Source organism: Falco cherrug, chromosome 2, assembly GCF_023634085.1.
Source record: "Falco cherrug isolate bFalChe1 chromosome 2, bFalChe1.pri, whole genome shotgun sequence".
Taxonomy (NCBI): Eukaryota; Metazoa; Chordata; class Aves; order Falconiformes; family Falconidae; genus Falco; species Falco cherrug.
In genome coordinates, this window is record NC_073698.1 from 58822730 (window position 1) to 58843819 (window position 21090).

Below are 21090 nucleotides of genomic sequence, written 5' to 3' on the forward strand. Positions count from 1 at the left end.
TGCTGTGTTCCTCAGCCACCCTGCTATCAGTGGAGCTTTGTGTTTCACGATACTACGCTTCAGCCTGTATCTGCTGAGCAGACAGGTATAACTGGGGAAAACATTACACCATGAAGGCAGTCTAAGTTAATACATTTACATCTTACATGAGATAATAAAAAAATAAATTAAGTAATCTCTTGAAACACTCCTGAATTCACTGAACGAAATGAATGATGAGACTGGACATCATATTAGGACTGGGAGACTTTCAAGTACATGACAGTGATCTCTATTGTTCATGCTCTATGGTAAAACATAATTGAAACTAGAAGTTGGATTTCATTCAATCAGAACGCTCCTGTTGCTAAAATCCACACTATCCTGGCGTCATTAAATCTGTTGAATTTGTCTCAACAACACAGACTTCCCCCACATACCATGTTTTGATGTTCTAACAAGTCAAAGTCAAGAGGTCTCCTGGCCTTTATTCTTACCTTCAGTCACTCCTGAATTAGAGTTCTACTTTATATTTAATGTTTCTAGGTCTGACACAAAGAAATAATATGCATGTGGCAACACTAATAGAACATCATTCCCCATTTTACTAAAACTGCCTTTTTTTATTTTACACTCTCCACAGCTTTTTTAATGTGTAGAAAGTCTGTGATATTTACCATTAATCTTTTAAATTTTTTTCAATTGCTTTCAGAGATCAGAATTTTTAATTTCTAAAACATTAGGTCCTTTTAAGATGTGTCTGTAACACAATCTCTTCTAACATGCTTTGTAAGCTATTCCTACAAAATATTGATGTGGCTGTCACATCATCCATTAATTCATGTGCTACTCAGAGAACAGAATTTGCAATGCTTTGCAATCATTAAAATGTGTGATCTAGACAGAAAGACTGCAGAAAAAATATGTAACTATGAAAACCTGCATTATCTAGGAATGCAATACTTTTAGAAAATAATATTAAAATCTTGCTGCACTTATTATAGCATATTTTCATGACTGAAATCCATATTCAAAATTACTTGCTCATAAAACCGTAACAGGTTAAACATAAATCAAAATACTAAGCCATGACAGTTTCTCTTACAACTACGTGAATAACCTGCCTGATGAAGTAATTAACACCTAACTTTTAACATCATCAAACTATTCAGTTGGAGGCTAGGTAGTATTCATGGAAGTTACTCTCTAGTCAGTGATACTATATATTCATTTGACCTCATTGACTATATATGATCTCATTTCTTTGAAATAGATTTAATACTGTGGACACAGTATTTTCCTGAGCCACTCTACCATTTCACAGACCATCATTCTTCGATTTATAACACAAGCGTAAAATATGTCATAAAAAACAAACTGACTTGATCTAATTCTCTGTCTCTATCTCGTATAAAACTTCACAAAACATTACAAGTTGTCGTACTGTTTGTACATACATTTTATACGATGCACCCAGCCAACATTAGGCAGACTGTCCTAGAATTTTGTTTTTAAAAAGATCTCAATCAGTAAGAAATTATAGCCTGTATTTCATTTTTCAGGTGTGAGTTGCAAGGTGAAGACAGACACATCATTAATACTAGTTCACTTGTTCACAACAAATTGCAATAGCCTGCAATACCAAAAGCTGTAATGTGATGAACATATCACAAGCCTTTTGGTATTTTCTTCCAAGGTAGTGCCTATATACTGACTATAATCCATTATGCTGCACATGTATACCCACTTCAATTCTTCCAAGAGGAGTCAATCTATCATAAAACCTATCAGAAGCAAACAGCGTGTGGTAGCAATAACAAGGAATATCAATACACTATTTTGAAAACAAGAGGACCTCAGACCCTGTAGCAGATATATTCTATACCGTCATCTTCTGGCTTCTTTAATATATGCATTTTGTGCTCCTTATAGAAACACATATCAGCGTCTATTTTCTTTGTAGGTGGTGAATATATAAGCAGTGTGCTTGTAATTCCAAGTCCTCTATATCGATTGTCCACAAATGTAACAAGCAACAACCAACACGGCAAGGCGCAGGGAGCCCAAATTTTGAATAGATTTTACTACCACAGCAACAATTATTCAGAAGGAAACATGAGTAATAAAAGACACAACGTCACAGCAACATTTCAGTTTAACTTTCCTTCTGGGGTAATAAAACATTTGGATGGATGTATCACTTTATTTTGTCACATAGTTTACACAGGCAAAAAGGAAACTTTTTACAGAGAAAAGGCTGGGATTTTCAGAAACTACTTTCTTTTTCTAAAAACCCCTGGGAACCAAAGGAAGTAAATTTCTCATTTGTCCTCAGAAGATATTAATTAGACTTGACTTAAAAATTTTCAAAATCTTCTTAGTTCAGCTATACTTACACTGTTATTAACTGATACTTAAATGGATGGTGCCTACCTTCTCCATAAATTAGGTTTCTCACTGGACTAAAATTTTGCCCTAATCATAGTTCAAAAGCTTATTAGCATCTCAATTCCTAAGGCCTTTACAGAAATACTGATTTATGGTAAAGTTCAGTAGAACCATATGGTAATACATTCATTGATCCTACATTCACCAAAAGTCTTGAATGCACTTAAATTAGCACTACAGTTGATACACAAATTTCCATATATAAAGATGTTTCATATACAAACATCTTTAATAAATGTTAAGAAGTTTCTAAACAGTGCCTTATTTTATTTGTGTTGCTGCTGTCTTTGGAAGTCCATGGATAATTATGTTCTTGGCAGAGTTGTAATATTTAACCAATATTTCCCCCAGAATCAATAACCCAAAAAGTAAGTCAAATGGTTCACTAAAAAAGATTATTTGTTGATTAGTATTCAAAGAACAAATTTGATAACATATTCAAAAAGTTCCGATTTAACAGCAGAAAAAAAGGCCAATCCAGTTCTAACATGTTTTATGGATGTTGCTATAAATGACTCAAGCCCATATCCTTTTCCTACAGCTCTCTCTTACGTGAATAATGTGCAGCCACCAGGTCCAGCGAAGCTATTCTTCCCCTTTATTCAGCAATTGTGAAACCACATCCAACAAGCCTAATTTTGAGCTGACTGCAGTTCTGGGCTCCCCAGTACAAGAAGGACATAGACATAATGGAGCAAGCAGAGGGCCACCAAAAAGGTCAGAGAGCTGGAGCACATGATGTAGGAGGAAAAGGTGAGAGACATGGGTCTGTTCAGCCTTCAGCAGGGAAGCAAAAGGGGAGACCTTGCTGCTGTCTACAACCACCTAATCAGAGGATACAGAGAAGATGGAGTCAAACTCTTCTTGGAAATGCACTGTGGTAAGACAAGATCTAAGACAAACAAGTTGGAACATGGAAAATTCTGATTAAATCTTAGGAAAAAAATCTTTCACATGAGGTTGGCCAAGCAGTGGAACAGGCTGTCTAGAGAGCTTGAGGAATCTTCTTCCTTGGAAGAAGCTGAGATTCACCTGAACAACGCAAGCCATGGGCATATTCATTGAACCAGACCTGCTTTGGGCAGCAGGTCAGGCTAAATGACCTCTGGAGGTCCCTTCCCATCTAAGTAATTCTATGACTCTATGACTAGTGCCAATGAAGGCACTAGATTTCAGTGCAACTATATTTACTGAATGCTACAAGACATTAAGCTGTAAGCAAATCCTCAGTTGTTAAATAACAAATGCAGCCATTTTATATTGAAACAATCTCTTTTGTAACAGTGGTTATGTCTAATCTATTCTACTGTGTTTTTATCTAATAAAACTGTTGTGGTTTAACCCTGGCTGGTGATTAAGTACCATGCAGCCACTCATGCACTCCCTCCTCACCCAAAGGGATGGGGAGGAGAATCAGAAGGCAATGTAAAACTCAAGGGTTGAGATAAAAACAACTTAATAATTGAAATAAAATAAAAACAAAAGAACAGTAATAATAAGAATAGCAATAACAATTATAATGAAAAGGAGGGAGAAGGGAGAGGAATGAAATCAAAGGGAAGGGAGAAAAGAAAACAAGCGATGCACAACACAACTGCTCACCACCCGCTGGCTGATGCCCAGCCAGTCCCCGAGCAAAGATTTGCAGGCCCTGGCCAACCGTCACCAGTTTATACACCCAGCATGCTGTCTCATGGTATGGAATACGTCTTTGGCTACAGGTCACCTGTCCTGGCTGTGTCCCCTCCCAGTGTCCCGTGCCCCTCCAGCCCTCTCGCTGGCAGGGACTGAAAAACTGAAAAGTCCTCTACTCAGTATAAACATCACCCAGCAACAGCTAAAACCATCAGTGTCCTGGCAGCATTGTTCTCGCATCAGAGCCAAACCACATCATTGCACCAGCTACTAAGAATAAAATTAACCCTATCCCAGCCAAAACCAGGACATTAACAAAGAGTGAAATGTCACCATGCAAATGAAATAATCTGTGTTTTCATCTATATACATGTATAACATGAATCAAGGCAATGTAACCAACTCCAGACAGCTGTTCATTCTGAATGGAGAGACTCATCAGACATGCTTCAAAGACAAGTTCATCGTATGACGATCAAAGATAAGTCCATCCTATGAGGAGCAGCTAAGGACTGTGGGTTTGCCTAGTTAGGAGAAAAGGAGGCTGAGGAGTGACCTCATTGCTCTCTACAGCTTCCTGAGGAGGGGAAGCAGAAACGGAGATGCTGATTTCTTCTTCCAGGTACCCAGTGATGGTAGAAGGTGTGGGAATGGTTCAAAGCTGCATCAGTGGAGGTTTAGACTCTACATTAGGAAGCATCTCTTCACTGAGAGGGTAGCCAAACACTGGAACAGACTTCCTAGAAAGATGGTTAGTGCCCCAAGACTGTCAGCGTCTAAGAGGCATTTGGACAATGCCCTTAACAACATGCTTTAACTTTTGGTCAGCCCTGAAGTGGTCAGGCAGTTAGACTAGATGATCAATACAGGTCCCTTCCAATTGTCCCTTCCAACTATACTATACTACACTACACTATATCCACAAACCCATGAATTTAAACAACCCAGCAAAACATATCAGAATATGCAGCAACATATTATTCGTAGCCCCTAGGTGTGGACCGAGTGAAGTTGATAGTACCATACACAAAAGCTGAGAAATCAAGCTTTGTACAAAAGTCACACTTCCCTCTCTCTGCGTGAATACCTAGGTGTTCACTTCTTTGCAAAGCCTACACTGGTTGCAATAGTAACTTGTTACTCCCACACTGTTCAAATGTGCATGCTGGTTGCTGATTCCCATTCATGATCCTGTGTCTTCATCTTCACCTGCTTAATGGACATCTCTAAGTAAAGAGTGTATAGTTAGTGGCCAGAAATAGCACTTCACAAAGGATTACTTTGGCCTTATGCAACACATAAGATTTTCTCAGAATCATCTTATTTCAGTATTTTTCTAAATATTAATATTAATGAGATCTTAACTTCTACTATTAATATTAATATTCATTAAGTATGATGACATAATAGCTCAGTTTGGCAGTGAACAAAAAATGCTATCCGTAAACTCAGAACAAACTGAACAGCTAAGTACAATCACACATGTCTCTGGAGTCACCAGACCTTTCAAGAGTGAAAGGCAAGGATAACGCACTGATGATCTATTCTGCGCAATAGTGACACAACTGTGCTGTCAATAAGGACTGCAAGGATATTTTCTATATGCAGGCTGAATCTGTACCTTTTTATAGAAGACTGGAAACAATCAATACAATAATGCTACAAAATAATGATTACTGAAAAATTCTGCAGTTTTACATTGTCCAATATCATATCTACTTACGCAAATTAGTCCAGCAACAACAGTAAACATACGATAACAGAATAATTTGTTTACCAACATGCATTATCTTAAGGAAAAAATAACCTTCTCATCCAGCTTACAGTAAGGCGTATGTTTTCATTTCAATAATGTAATCACACAACAACACATCCAGCTTTCTGAAATGAAAATCAAAGTTCTAAGTCCACATACGGCGCTCTAGACATTTACAAAATATTCTTGCTAATGTACCTGTAGCTTATTTTTCATTTCATTCTTTAATACAAAGAAACTATATATTCCTTAGTAGGAAACCATTATTATGAATGTTGGCATTATATTTTGGGAGGGATTAAATATGCAGTAAATCTGCATTTTTGTCAATCTTTCTTTTAAGTTTATATGCCATGGTATTGCCTGCAGTTAAAAACAATCAAATCAAAAAGAGCTGAGAAGTTAAAAAACAAAGACCAAATGTCACAGCATGTATTTAGATCACTTTCTTAAGCACATGTAGAATATTGTTTAAATGCTTACCTTAACTATCCCACGGATATGCATTTTTGCTATCATCTCTGCAGTGTAAAGAAACATCAATAGAGTATCAAGAGCAAATGTCACATATTGGAGAGGAGGATAATGCTCGAAGGTCTTTGGAGTGTTCATACAAACCGAAATAACACTGATGATCGCACAGATGCGTAGTAAAGAGTGTACCCACTGGAAAGAAATCAAGACATTGCAAGATTTGCTTTGATGTTCAAAAAAAAGCTCAAATATTTAGCCTCCATAACTTGTACTGGCACTTAAATAAACACACATTTGCATTTTTCTTTTACATCATGATCCACATATTAAAAGTCTCCACCCAAAAACAAGCACTCCTGACTTTATTTATTTTTATATATATTACAGACATTTATATATAAATATAATATATATACATATATAGTTTTATTAGTTAATGTGAGAGGTTCCATAACTCAGAAACCAAGAATTAAAACTAAATCAGTCTACAATTTAAAAAAATAAGTGAGAGGCATGGGGATTAAAAGCATCCTTCCATTTGTGAAACAAATAAATATAACAGACACTATGTCACAGAAAGCTACTTCTTAACGTCAGTATTCACTTCGGTTCCAAACAAGTTTTGTTGCTATACAGTAACAGTTCATTTCTATGACTACTTAGGTCTCAGTCCCACTACAATCATTATTAATAAGGCTGATATTCAGTGCCAGTCACAGTGGGAGGTCTAACAAAAAAGAAGAATGTATCAGTACAGGGGTTGTAGGTTAGATTTTTTTTTCTTTTAAATCAATACACCACTGAAAGATCTTGAAGCCAGACAAGTGTAATGAATCAGAGTTGGTAAGGTCGTATCTATCAAAACAAGAAGGAAAAAACCAGACACTTCAGCAAGAAAAAAATTCTCCAACTAAAAACCACTGAAGTGTATAACAATTTTTCATCTGGAGAAAAATTCTGCACTCATTTACACCACCTGAGACCTTTTGATATTAAGATTTAAGAACACTCACCTTATTTAATATGCACTGTACGCTCACCTAAGTGTAATGATATTTGACCTGAATTGAATAGCTCTATCATTTGCATAGTCTGAGCCCAAATTAATAATTTGGAAGTGAAAAGCATCTGATAAATGATCTCTTATGTCCCTTTAACATCCACTTTGTTTCAAATCTTTTTTCAACTGAAAATATTAACATAAATACTAAAGTGTGGCTGATACAAAAACCGTTCTCTGCCACAGTAAAATGTTGGTAGTATACATGCTAAACAATATACTAGTCCATCAGTGTGACAAGAAAAAACTTATCTCTGTTGAAAATTAGTGTACTATGTGCCAAACCAGCATATATTTCTGCAATGTCACTTTATTAGAGCGGTTGTCACTACAAAGGTTCTACTTAAGATTATTTAGCACAAATTAATATATGGGTGTTGTCTTGTAAATTATTCAGGTGTTACAACTCAGCAACAAAGCTGAGGGGATCTGGCATCCATACTGCAAATGAGACAACAGTTCCATTCAATGAATTTAATGCCAACATGTATTATTTCAGAATATTTGACTTTCTGCTTTTACAAAGTAAAAATTTATACACTATAAAAGAAACTCTAAAATGCCTTCTCTGCAAAAACAAAAGTCATTCAAAATATAGGAATCCCACATGCACACTGGCTGCTGAATAAATAATTTAATTGTAATAACTGTATTGACATGGTAAAGGTGTTTTCTTAATACTGCAAATTCTGTTAATAACTACACTCCCAATAAAGCTTTCCCACGTTTCAAGTTTTTTACACCTATTTCTTAGAGCAGGATGTAGGCTAAATGATACCAGAAAAATGTGAGCTGTACTTCAAAATAACCAGCCAAAATACACTTTTATATTCATAAGTTTTGTAAAAGGAGAGATTTGAAAGTCAAAAGTGCCAACTGCTGGCTACCATTTTAGCAATGAAATGCTCCTTTTAATATCCTTTTCAAAAGGTCATTTTACGAACTTAACTTCTAATTTCAACAAACACGTTAGGAACCAGAGATATTGAAAGCATGGCCATTTAAAAAAGCAATTAGTAGATGAACTGGTTGGCAAACACTGCTTAATCATCCCCATCAGTCTGCAACAACCAAAAGAAAACTTTTTATTTAGTTTCAGATTTTTTGGCAAAAAATGAACTGGTAGATTAGCAACTATAGCTCAATACTTGTTTCTAACAAACATCTATTTCAGAATCTTTTGTGGAAGTCATATTTCAACAATACAAGTTACATATAATTTAAAATTAATAACTATGGAAAGAGATACCTACTGGTTTGTTAATCCACAGAATATCTGCATTGTCTGATAAAGATTCATCAGGACCAAAATCTGTAACTGGCTGGGCTTCCACCCTTGAACTCTGTTTCCTTTTTAGCATCCTGACGTTAACTTTTGTTATCTATAATCATGAAACCTCCTTGGGGAGAAAAAAAGAGAAGACATTAATTCTCTAAAGTCATTTTATAGTGCATTTTGAATAGTTTTATAAATAACCTAAATAATTTTGTTTTCAAGCAAAATGCCTTTGTACTTACTGATTATCAACATCTTCATTTTATTAAAAAGCTTTACCTATATTCATCACTGACATGACTCTTGTTAGTTTACAAAAATTTACATAAAGGTATGCAACACAAACAATTAACAGAAACTCAGCAATGGTGGCAGAAAATTGTGCCAATATGCAAAGAATGCTACTGCTGTGAACTTGAACCCAGAGTAATCATTGGATGGATTTGACCTGGAGCCATTTAATTTAATGGTGACATTTTCATTTATTACACTAGGCTAAGATAAAGCCCAACATGCCAAAGGCAAACAAGCAATGTTAAGCACCCAGCAGATGTTAATGTTCTTCACTGAAAAGCCTTTTTGCTATATACTACTATTAACATGTATTTTTCTAATACTTTTTGTTTGTTTGTTTTTAATGTTAAAGAGATTATGTATTCAACAGCCAGACAGCTGGCTGTCTCTGGGGCTTGTGTTGCCACATGGAAGGACAGAGGAAAATGTGCTGTTTCCACAAGGTCAGGCTGAGCCTGGACATTGCTGTGTGGGTGGCACTGAGCTTTCTGTATGTTTGATGATGTGAGCCATAAGCAGTAGACACATCACGAGAGTAGAAAGGTGGGTCAGATCTCATTATTGACTTTCCCACAGACACAGTTCACTGATCCCCAAGTCCAAATAAATGCAGAGATGAAGAAGATACACTCTTCCAAGGCATAACAGTCTGCTCATGAAATACAACTCTCTCATTCATGAAATACAATCCCTTAAGGATTTTTTTTTTTTCAGGAAAGCAAGGGAGAAGGAGAAAGCAAGATATTTGGACCGTGTTCTGGACCTTTACTCTGGACCAAGTGTGGTTTGTAGGTAACACTACACTTTCCAAAAGTTTGTTAAAATTAGTATAAAATAGAATCATAGAACGGTTTGAATTGGAAGGGACTTTCAAAGATCATCTAATCCAACTCCCCTGCCATGAGCACAGACACCTTCCCCGAGACCAGCTTGCTCAAAGCTCCATCCAACCTGGCCTTGAACCCTTCCAGGGATGGGGCATCCACAGCTTCTCTCAAGAGCCTGTTCCAGTGCCTCACCACCTTCATTGTAAAGAATGTCTTCCTAATGTCCAACCTAAATCTTCCCTCTTTCAGTTTAAAACTATTGCCCCTTTGTCCTGTCACTACAGGCCCTGGGTAATTACAGGCCTAAGTATCACAATGATGACTGCAACATGAACACAAGAGACACTGTCCTCAATCAGCTGGAGGAAACAGTGGACTCAGGACCACAGAAGTACCCATGTGCTTGGTCTCAGCTGGCCTCTTCAACCACACAGGCTGCTTGCTGCTTCATGTCCAAACACTATGCACCTATGCATCACTGGCTCTTCTTTTAGCTGTTAGGGCAAACATAACCTATTCATCTTCTTCCAAGTCCCTTGGAGTCTATTCCTGCTCTATTTTCTCTCTCAGGTTCAAGAGGTCAGCTCCTGTTTCTGTAATGCCCTTGCTACATTTTCAGAATTGTGGTTTCTCTTCTGATGTCTCTCCATACAGGACAAGCTCCAGATGTGAGCTCCCTGCGAGTTTCTACAAAGTTTTTTCAGTACCTTCTTTTGTATCTCTCAGTAAACTAAAACTCCTGATCATGGTAACTGTGCCATCAGTATGACCTTGTGTTTTCCTACACACCTATCCCTTATCTCCTGTCTAGTATTTAAAAACCAAGTCTGAAACTTTGGTCTATCTTTGTATGGACCATTAAGCAACAGTGTCAATGTCTTGGATAGATGCTCCAGCTGAAGAGGCTGACATTATGCAATAACTGATTATCTTAAAATAAACAGAAATTATATAAAGGCACAAAATGAGGTACAACTTCTGACACATTTATTTGTGTTGGATGATCAGTCACAGCAGTCTTAGTACAGGTGAAACTGGTAAGCTGTCACTGAAAATTTGCAAATATTGTAAAATGAACATTACAAATTAATAGTCTTTCTCTAACAAATGAAGACAGAAATAATATCCCTATGAGTTCTACGTTCTCTTAATCTTCATGCTCAAGCTTCATGCTCTGACATCTTTCTCATAACTGAATTCACTACTTCCTCCTCTTTGGCAATTTTTCCTGCTTTCTCCTATTTATTTCTAAGCCTAATGTATTGACCTATTTTCTCTACTTGGACCAAAGAATAACTAGAAACACTAGAAGCCTCAGAGACGTCGGTGTACTTTTTCAGGTCATGAAGTCTTAAAACGGCTACATTTAGCGCAGTGATAAGTTTACTGCAACGTCTTGGGAACTGAATTTCTTAAAACCTTAGGGGGAAAAAAAGACACTTTTCAGAAAGTTTCTCGCAAATATGTTCCTTTGGAAACTGTTAGTCGAAAGCTAATCAGTGAATTAACAAAATAATTTTATGGTTACAATTTCTGGTAATGGCTATATGACAGTGCTCCTCGTAAACTCTTAAGAAAATACATGCCAATAAATAGAGAATCATTAAGATAAGTACAATCCATAATTATGAGCAAAGGCTCAGGATATGAAACACTAATGAGTCACTACTGATTTTTTTAAAGTAAATGACACTAAATAACAAGCTATGTCCATTTGAGGAAGAAAGTACATAATTATCAACTGGCTATTACGGAGGCTCTGGGTTTTTTATGCTTTTCTCAATATTACTTATTTATATGTCTGATGTGTAGGAAGATCAGCCATATCCTTCTAATAAAATTCCCATTTACCCTTCTATGCAGTGCTGGGCGGGGGGGGGGGGGGGTGTTTGGTTTTTTTGTTGTTTTTTTTTTTAATTGATCTGGGCACAGAAAATATTGTGAACTTTAAATGTCCATAATGGATTCAGTTCACATACTTAAATGTTCTGACTTAAGAGATCAGAATTCTTATTTTTAAGAGGTGGCGTTGAAGGAAAATATCACAATGTATATAAGCCCAATGGAAGGGAGGAAATGTTCACGAAATGTAAGAACAACCTTGTTCACCTCTCTACTTGAAATGCCCACAAAAAAAAGTGCAGAATAAAGATGACAAGCCAAGAATCTTCCGGAAATAGTCTTTAGCAAGACTATCCAAAGTCTAACATGGTTGCTCTCAAGCTTTTATGCCATTTTTTTGTTGTTGTTCTGACTTCTTTATTCTTCCAGGGAACACACAGGCTTTTTTCATGTTTGTTACTGCAGAGTAACGCAAAGCTCAGTACAGCCTCGGGACTCTTCCATGGGTGTAAAGAATTTTAACTCCTGGACTACAATACCTTTTGCACCTGTTTCTGCAGGGGAGGAACCTGCTGAAAGATGAAGAGGAGGAAGGGAGCTGTGCACGAACACCTTCCAGCATGTGATGCAGTGAGCATCACACCAAGCTGTGCTAATGGGAAGGCTGTAGGCCTCCCTAACCCCAACTACAAATCCACCCCTGCAGTTCCTGCATTGATTCTCATACATATCATTAGGTCCTTCTTTGATCACAACCTGTTATTAACATGAAAGGCTTATTACATTCTCTAGGATATATTTCTAGCTGCAGAGTTTTTAAGAAGTATTGGGTGCAGGGCAAAGACAGGTTTGGAGACAAGAAAACATGGAGTTTTGGGTCTACATCCACTTCACATTTCTTTGGAGTACTTTCCTTACAGTATCAGTGAAAAACCACAGCGCAGCCGTCAACCTTGTCAGGGAGGAATGTTGTGTGTTTGCTTTTAAATCTCTCCTCTATTTTTAGAAGCAAAGACAAACTAAAGGAAGAAAACAAAATAGAAAATTACTCATACACTGCGCCCCTTCAGATCCATATGGTCAGCCTTTCCTCTTCCTCTGTCTCCTTGAACTTGCAGGTATGTTCAGCAACCACTACACTGTTTAAACCACCATCAATCACTAAATTTGAAGCTTCTGCTGAAATGAAAGGATGCTAGCACAATAGCTAGTGAATGTGGACCCACACTGCACTTGGGAAAAAGAAATCTGAAGACCCAGTCCCAGTTTGTGATATGCACGCTAACCACAAGACACTCCTGCTGATGGAAGTTTGCACTTCCTACAAAAATCAAAAGACAATTTTAAAAAAATAGCTGATCCTACACGGTATCAAAAGCTGAGAAATCTGTTTCTTGTGTATAAAGCAAGCTCACTGTATACAGCCAGATCTGGTCATGAAATCTCTATCGCAAAGTCAGGAAAACATGCTTATAAATGCTCAGGTATACAAAGAAGGCAGTTGAAAAATGACATCACAGAGAAATAAATAGGAAAATAAAGCAGATATTCCTACCTGTCAGTTAAGGAGAGAGTTTAAAAATCAGACAAATCCTTGGAATTAGCAGTGTCTGGCTTCCAGCATACTGCCTGTTAACTTTGTCACCTGAGATCATGTCAGCACTGCCTGAAGGTCCTCCCAGGGCAGGCCACCTACAAGCACTCTCTTCAAAACCAATTCTCTCTTCTTTGAAAACGTCAACTCCCAACTTTTCCCAGAGCTGGGACACACACAAGTGGCACATACAGTCCTAAGAGAATAATTATCTTTGAATCTTTTACTATCTGTGGAAGCTGAAATGGGTACAGTAAGAGCATGTGAGCACCCATACACATAGCATGATGACAAAACCCCATTTCCACATTATACATGTAAAAAAGCCCTGAACTAGAAGGCTAACTTAAAGAAGAAATTGCTCTTAACCACAGTATGCATTATACGGTTAAAGGAAAAACGTAAGTTCTCATTCTTTCATCTCAATAGCCTCCTTCCCTCTTAGCAAATTGTTGTTTCTCTGTGGACTGCTCCCTCCATCCCCACGTTCTTCCATCCCCATGTTCTTCCATCCCTGCTTTTGGGTGCAGGTATAGGTGAATGGCATTTCAGTATTTGTTTTCATGTTGCAAAATATTTGAAGTGAGCAAGTTACACAAATGACAGTACAGATATATTTCGTTTTAGAAGGGCAAAGACAGAATTCCAATGGATACAACCACATGGCACTATGGATGTTATTAACTCATAACTAGTTTCAAGGAAAAACTTACTTTGGTACTTTTTCTCTCTGTGTGGTATCGTTATCGCATCTGATAAAATGTCCTAAAAGATATCTTCATTATTTTGAACACAGTATACTGCCAATAGCTGATTGAACTTCAGTATTTATTAAGACCAAAGAGGATTCTTCACAAAGAAGTTATACTGAAGGGAACACCCTAAAAATCAGTTTAATTCGCATTTTCAAATCATTTGGATACAGGTAGGAAAGAACAGCCAGTGACATCTTGTACTTACTAACAGGACCCCAGATCAAAAATACTGGACTGGGGTTCACAGATCAAGAAAGGTTTAACAATTGCTTAAAGCTGCCAATGTAAGAACTCATCTGAATATAGACAGGTGTCCAGACTTTAGTTCTTTGCTCCCAACACATCACCTGTGTCTTATAATCCGCTAAGGACAATGCTTACACAATATTTATTTCTCAAATATAAGTTCTTCCTCTCAGACCTAGCCAAAATAATTCAGACCTACTCAGCAGACAGAATCAAGTATCACAATGCATACAAAAGCAGATCTCATGTAAGCCAGATACAATACACAGCCTACCACTACCATCACATAATGTCATATCACAAGTCCTTTTTACTATAAGCCTTCTAACACCCAGAAGACACAGTTTCAAATAAGCTACACAAGCGTATACACGGTGCCGTGATGCAGCCAGATACTTCATCATTTTAAATAGAATTGGTTAGCTTTTTGACATTTTTCGGTTAAGAAATTGGGTTGAGTAAAAGAAAAAAAAATACTGAAGATGATTTTTCAGATGGTGCTGTTAGACCACACCATGGCACACTCCACCATGCCACTTCTTTTACATACAAAGTAGAGATCAAGCTACTCAAAAGCTAACTCTCTAGTAAAGAGTAGATACAGTCTCACATTCAGAGTCCCAGCTCCCCAAGTGTCCCGAAAGGAGGGACACATCTGAGCATGAAGTGGCTGCTTCCCTGTACAAGTAACCAGCTTTTTCTTCCAGTGGAAACCAAAGCACAAGAGTGGGCAGCACCCTCAGTCTCCTTCCAACATGCTGGCTGTTGGCGTGACTGGACAACAGGGCAGCTTACCAAGTCCTACAATTTAAGTATACCCTTAGACATTACTCTGTCAGAATGGTTACTAAAATGCTAGAATTTAATGATGGCCTCTGAATGCACAGTAATTAGATGCGGAGAATATATTGATGGCATTATATTGCTTTTATGGATGTATAGCACAGTTTAACAGCTGCATTACCTAAAAAGTTCACTTCAGCTGTGGGCCACCTGTGGGCCACTTACTCACCACTTGCTGCTCTAGGATTAGTCTACTGCAATGTAGCCTATATGAAAATCCTTAAAAGCCCATAGCTAACAAAGACATGCAGCAACGTGCTCAGTCAAAATCATGCTGGAAAAAATACAAGAGCAGTGTTCTGGGATTTGCTTTTGTGCTCTATTCATCTTAGGTAGAAATTGTGTCACAGCCCTCTCTGAGAGCAAGAGGGCAGGTAGCAGTAGGTCATTCTTTGAAATGATTCAGGGAGTAAGCCATCCTGCCTCTAAAACACCCCACATTCACTAACCTGCCATGAATACTGCAGATATAATTTTTCAGGGTTTTAAAGAAAGGGATGAGGGCATCCTTCCCAGAATGATGCTGGGGTGGAAAAGGAGCTTCTCTGTAGGCAGATGGCTGGCAGCATGCCTGCTTAAGTGATTATTTTAATGTTGCTGGGATTTTGTTATACCACTAATTACATGTTAATGTGCCTAGAACCTTGTACACACATCTTTTCATAATTTAAATTGAAATACAGTAAAACTTAAAATAAACAGTGGTTAGCATTGCCACAATTTTGGGTAAAATAATTATTTAAGAAATTTGAATATTCTAGATCATCTTCCCTTCCCAAATTCTTCCCTGTCAATCATTTAAGGAATCACCATCAAAACAGTTAACACCTATAGATTTTAAACTTGAAATCCTCAAAGCAAAATTAGGGCTTCCTTTTTGCCATATTATCTTTCCTTTAAAACAAATATATTGGCTCGGGATACACAGTCTCATTGCTGCAGGGTAGTTCCTAGAAGGTGCAGCCATAACCTTTGGTACTATACTATCATCTTCATAAACACAATGATTGAATGCAATGCCTCAGGAAGGAAAGGCCAAACCCAAAAGCTTTATTTTGGGGAAAAAAAGTGTATGGAAAACTGAGATCATAGAATCATAAGCTAACTCAGGTTGGAAGGAGCTCGGGAGGTCTCTAGTCCAACCTCCTGCTCAAGCAGCATCATTCTGGGATGACAGCTGTTCAACATCATTGCCAGCGACATGGACGGTGAGATTGAGCGCAACCTCAGCAAGGCTGCTGTTGACACCAAGCTGTGTGTGTACGGTCAACACACTGGAGGGAAGGGATGCCATCCAGAGGGACCTTGACAGGCTTGAAAGGTGGGCCCATGCAAACCTCATGAAGTTCAACAAGGCAAATGCAAGGCCCTGAACATGGGTTGGGGCAATCCCAAGCACAAACACAGGCTGGACAGAGAATGGATTGAGAGCAGCCTTGAGGAGAAAGCCCTGGGTGTGCTGGTTGAGGAGAAGCTCAAGATGGCCCCACAATGTGCACTTGCAGCCCAGAAAGCCAACTGCATCCTGGGCTGCATCAAAAGAATCGCGACCAGCAGGTTGAGAGAGACGATCCCCCGTCTCTACTCTGCTCCTGTGAGACCCCACCTGGAGCACTGCGTTCAGCCCTGGGGCCCCCAACGCAAGAAGGACATGCACCTGTTGCAACGAGTCCAGAGGAAGGCCATGAAGATGATCAGAGGGCTGAGGTACCTCTCCTATGAAGACAGGCTGAGACAGCTGCGGTTGTTCAGCTTGGAAAAGGCTCTGAGAAGACCTTCCAGCAGCCTTCCAGTACCTAAAGGGGGCCTACAAGAAAGCTGGGGAGGGACTTTTTACAAGGGCAGGTAGTGATGCCTGACAAGGGGTAATGGCTTTAAACTGAAAGAGGGTGGGTTTAGATTAGATAATAGGAAGAAATTATTTACTGTGATGGTGATAAGACAGTGGAACAGGGTTCCCAGAGAAGCTGTGGATGCCCCATCCCTGGATGCATTCAAGGCCAAGCTGGATGTGGCTTTGAGCAACCTGGTCTAGTGGAAGGTGTGCATCCCCCACCCCCACCCCGGCAAGGGGGTTAGAAGTAGATGGTCTTTAAAGTCCCTTCCAACCCAAACCATTCTGTGATTCTATAATTCTATGAACTCTGGCGTTAGATCAGGCTATTTCAATTTACTCGGGTTACTCCAGTCTGGTCTGGAGACTACAACTTCTTTGAGCATCTTGTTCCACTGTTTGATTGTTCTCACGATGGGAGAAAATGAAATAGAAAAAAGAAGACATGAAAGATAAAAATATCACAGAAAATAAAGAAAAATCACCTAGCAGAACAAAGACAATTTGCAACCATAGTCTAGGAGTGTAACTCCCAAAGCAAGACATTTATGAGTACTTAACAATACAGAGAACCTTAAACAAAATAAAAGAGGCTATGGAGGTAAAGAAAGGGAGAACAGAAAAAGATTTTAAAGGGAAATAATATATGATTCAACCCGTAAAGCCCATATTAGGCTGACTTTGCTCTTTACCTCCAAAAAGATTTCAGGCTCAAAATCTACAGGACATCCAAGTAATTTTCCAACCATGGAAGCATTGTATTAGTAACACATTAAAAACTGTTTGTGAATACAACGCCTCTATTCTACTCATAAACACATGAAAAATCTTGTTTACAGCTGCCTGAATTCCTAAATACCTAGTGGAGTGGGGAGGAAACTCAAATCCTCAGAAGCCAGTAACAGTTCTATCTCATTATGAGATACCCATCTTATCTGTGAAAATCCGAGACTCTCCAGCTCTTTCACAGCTTGGTCCAGTAGCCTGTTACTCCCTACAACCCAGCTTGATGCTATTCACATCCTGTGGTGAAGGTTTAAGACCTGAAACCTCTGTGACTCAAGTCCTGGGTTTGGATGAATGCCACATAGTTCTTTCTACATAGTGTTCATGGTACCAGCAATGTCCATGAGCTGGCAATAAGTCAAATCAGATTAAGTTGTATTTCCAAGAGGTATAGCTTAAATGGGAATTAACTGTGATGGACCATTTTCAGACTAAAATAAACAGACACACCAAACAAAAAGTCTACATTTTTAAAGCACAAATGACATGTGATTGTTACGGCTTTAAAATTTCATTTTAAAACACAATATTGAGCTCAAAGTTAAACAAAAATTCCCTGAAGCATTCCTAAAAGTCACCAAAGGTATATGCACGAGTTTGCAGAGAGCTGTAGTCTTCCAGCAGCCAGACACCAACTCAAAGAAATTTTTTCTCCCTCCATTGAAGTTTCTTTGTGATTTATGCAGCAAAACTGTGCTCATTGTTAATATGTACTGTTTTCTAGAAGTGAATTAGAAGGCAGGTGCGATGTGGCTGGTGTGGAAGGAAATGGAGAGAGAAGGCCAATGAAATGAAACAGGAAATTGAAGATGCTTAAGACAAAACCAAAACACTCAAACAGCATTCAGTTATTACTTCCTCACTGTGACTATCTGCCCCCTGTAAGTGACTCAGAATGCAACAATGGGTAACCGACCAAATCACAGCTGACTTTAAAGGTACAATCTGCATGTAAAGGCCATCAGAAAGCACCCCCCTTCCTAAAAACGTGTCTCTCACATTACCGGACTGCTACAATAAAAACATGTCAACAACAGAAAGACGGTAAGTGCCTCTTCCTCCACTCAAGGCACAGTGTTAAGACCCCTGAACCTGCACGTTAGAGACCGACTTCAGGCCTAGGTACGTCGCCCCTCCAACCACCCCAGCCCTGTAGCCACCTAGGCCCCCCCCTGCGGGAAGTGGCTCCCCCGCACACCCTGCCCCATCCACAACCACCCCATTAAATCCGTCACCCCCGGCCTGCGATAAATGAAGAGGCCTGCGCGACTGCGAGGACACAACAGCGGCACATTCTGGCCCCGTGGCGGGACAGGGAGGGGACCGGGGGCAGGAGGGACAGGCCCGCCCCGGCGAGGCCCAGCGGCCGCAGGCCCAGAGGGCGGCCCGGGGCGCCCCCTCCCACCGCCGGGAAGGGCGGGTGGGGCGGGCGACGAGGAGGGCGCCGCCGCCCCTGCCCCCCGGCGGAGCCGGCCAGGCCGCTCGCCGCGCCCGTCGCTTCCCCGAGAGTGGCCTGCCTCCTCGGGAGCGCCACGGCGGTCGCTGGCGACCGAGAGGCCGGGGGAAGGGGGCGAGAGGAGCCGGGGCCCACCGCGTACCGAGCCCAGCGCCGCGCAGCAAGCCGCGCCCCGCTCCTCCGACCTACCGCCAGCATCTGCCTTCATGGCGCGGTCGGCGGGGGCCGGTCCCGGCCGCCGCGGGTGTGTGAGGTGTAACGGTGTGTGCCGGCCTCGCACGCCGTCCTCCCGCGGCGGATCGGGGCGGCGGGGCCCGCCCGGCGGCGGCGGCCGCCCTCGGTCTCTCGGCAACAGCGGCGGCGGCCGCGGGGACGGGGCGGGGGGCGGGCGGGGCGGCCTGGGCCGGCGCCGGGGAGGGGGCAGGTGAGGAGGGGACGGTACCGGCCGCACACACGCACGGTGCAAACAACAGCGGGCAGCACCCGTGAGCTGCCAGAGCCTCCCGCCTGAGAGGGAATCGCGCTCAACGGCTCGGGAGCCAGGGGCGGCCGGTGGTCCCGGCACGCACAACGCTCCCACGGCCACCCCGAAACGTGTCGGCTGCGCCCCGACCCGCGCCGGCGGTGAGCGGAACCGGAGAGCACCCCCCGGCTGCCACCCCCGGTGTCACCCCCCGGGCGAGCAGGCACAGCTGCTGTTTCCACAGCCGCGTGGCACTGGAGCAGGACTTCTGGCAGCAGTTTTGTAGGTTTTTGGCTGGGGCTTTTGGGGTGATCTGGTGTGTTTTGGTGTGGTGGTGGGGTTTTTTTTGTTTTTTTTTTTTTCATGGTACTGAAAAAAGTACATGGTACAAGTACTAGGATGGGTTTATTTTGGTAAGAAATCTTATCTGAGCATCTCAAAGTTTTTTTTAGTGCTCGTGCACTTTGCCGCTGCAGAGCGTTTACTTCACTGGTAGCATCAGCTGGGTGCTCAGGTTAATTTTCGAATAACTGAAGAGCCAAATAAAGGCTCAGTTTTGAGCTTCACAGTGAAATCATAAAATAACACTGCCTGTTGTAAAGAGACACCACAAATAAATGAATGAATGAATAAATACTTGGGAAATAGTTTCTGTAAATGAAGTTGCTGTGTTCCAGTCTGTATGCTTATTTTCTTGGCCAGAAAAGGTTAATTTCTCTAAAGTATAATTTGTCTTTAAATGAAACTAGTATATATGAAATAACGTAAGGCCATCCCGTAGTCTTTTGGAGCTTGTAAAATTAGCAAAATTAAAGATGTAATCCTGCAAATGCACTGTTGCTACAATGGCATTAAAGACATGGAATAGGATTTGAAAAACAAAACCCTTAGCAAAATACCCCAGAAAGCAGAAGTAAAGTGGATGGCATAAACTGTATTAGGTTCCTTTAAAGTATATCTGTTTGACACTTTGAACAAAAACTAATAAACCAGTTAGGGAGCTGGCATCAGGATTATGGATGCAGGCCTGCCAGCACTTACATATGTGCATTACCAGCATTAGCAATTACAGTAAAATTAAGCATCTAATTTTAGTGTTTGCAGGACTAGTATCTTTGATAGCAATCAGCCAGCTGATCTCATGAAAAAAGAGGGGGGGGGAAATTTAAGGATAAATGTGCTTACAAATAACACTTTACATTTTGTCTTTTTCCTCTGCAGTTAGATTTTATTACTTGGGCTAAGTTGCTAGGCACTGTTATGCTGTTGCTGATAGCATCTCATAAATGAAAACTGACAGTTGCAAACAGTGAAATGTTGCGGCTATATCTAAGCGAAAGAAACCAGCATTTGCCAGCAGATGTGACTCTGTACAACAGTTTTTCTACAGATACACTCACCTAGGAAAAGCAATTATTGATAAAACAGCTCCAGTTGAAAGGGACCTTGGGAGGCCATCTGGTCTGACTGACCTCCCAAAACCAGGCTCAGCTATAAGATCGTACCAGCTTGCTCAGAGCTC

The 21090-nt window shown here is 40.3% G+C and overlaps 1 protein-coding gene across 3 annotated transcripts in view; it reads right to left on the reverse strand.

Annotated features, from left to right (window-relative positions):
- NALCN (sodium leak channel, non-selective) overlaps positions 1-19511 on the reverse strand; it is a 249670-nt gene extending 230159 nt beyond the window's left edge. The window contains exons 1-3 of one of the 3 annotated variants that reach the window (XM_055702433.1): positions 19295-19511; positions 8606-8752; positions 6302-6484 (exon numbers count right to left, since the gene is read on the reverse strand). In XM_055702433.1, the coding sequence (XP_055558408.1) occupies positions 6302-6484; positions 8606-8713 (291 nt within the window). In that variant the 5' untranslated portion in view covers positions 8714-8752; positions 19295-19511. The remainder of the gene's footprint in view (positions 1-6301; positions 6485-8605; positions 8753-19294) is intronic. The other 2 variants (XM_055702432.1, XM_055702434.1) reach the window with 2 other exon arrangements.
- Between the last annotated feature and the right edge of the window lie 1579 nt (positions 19512-21090).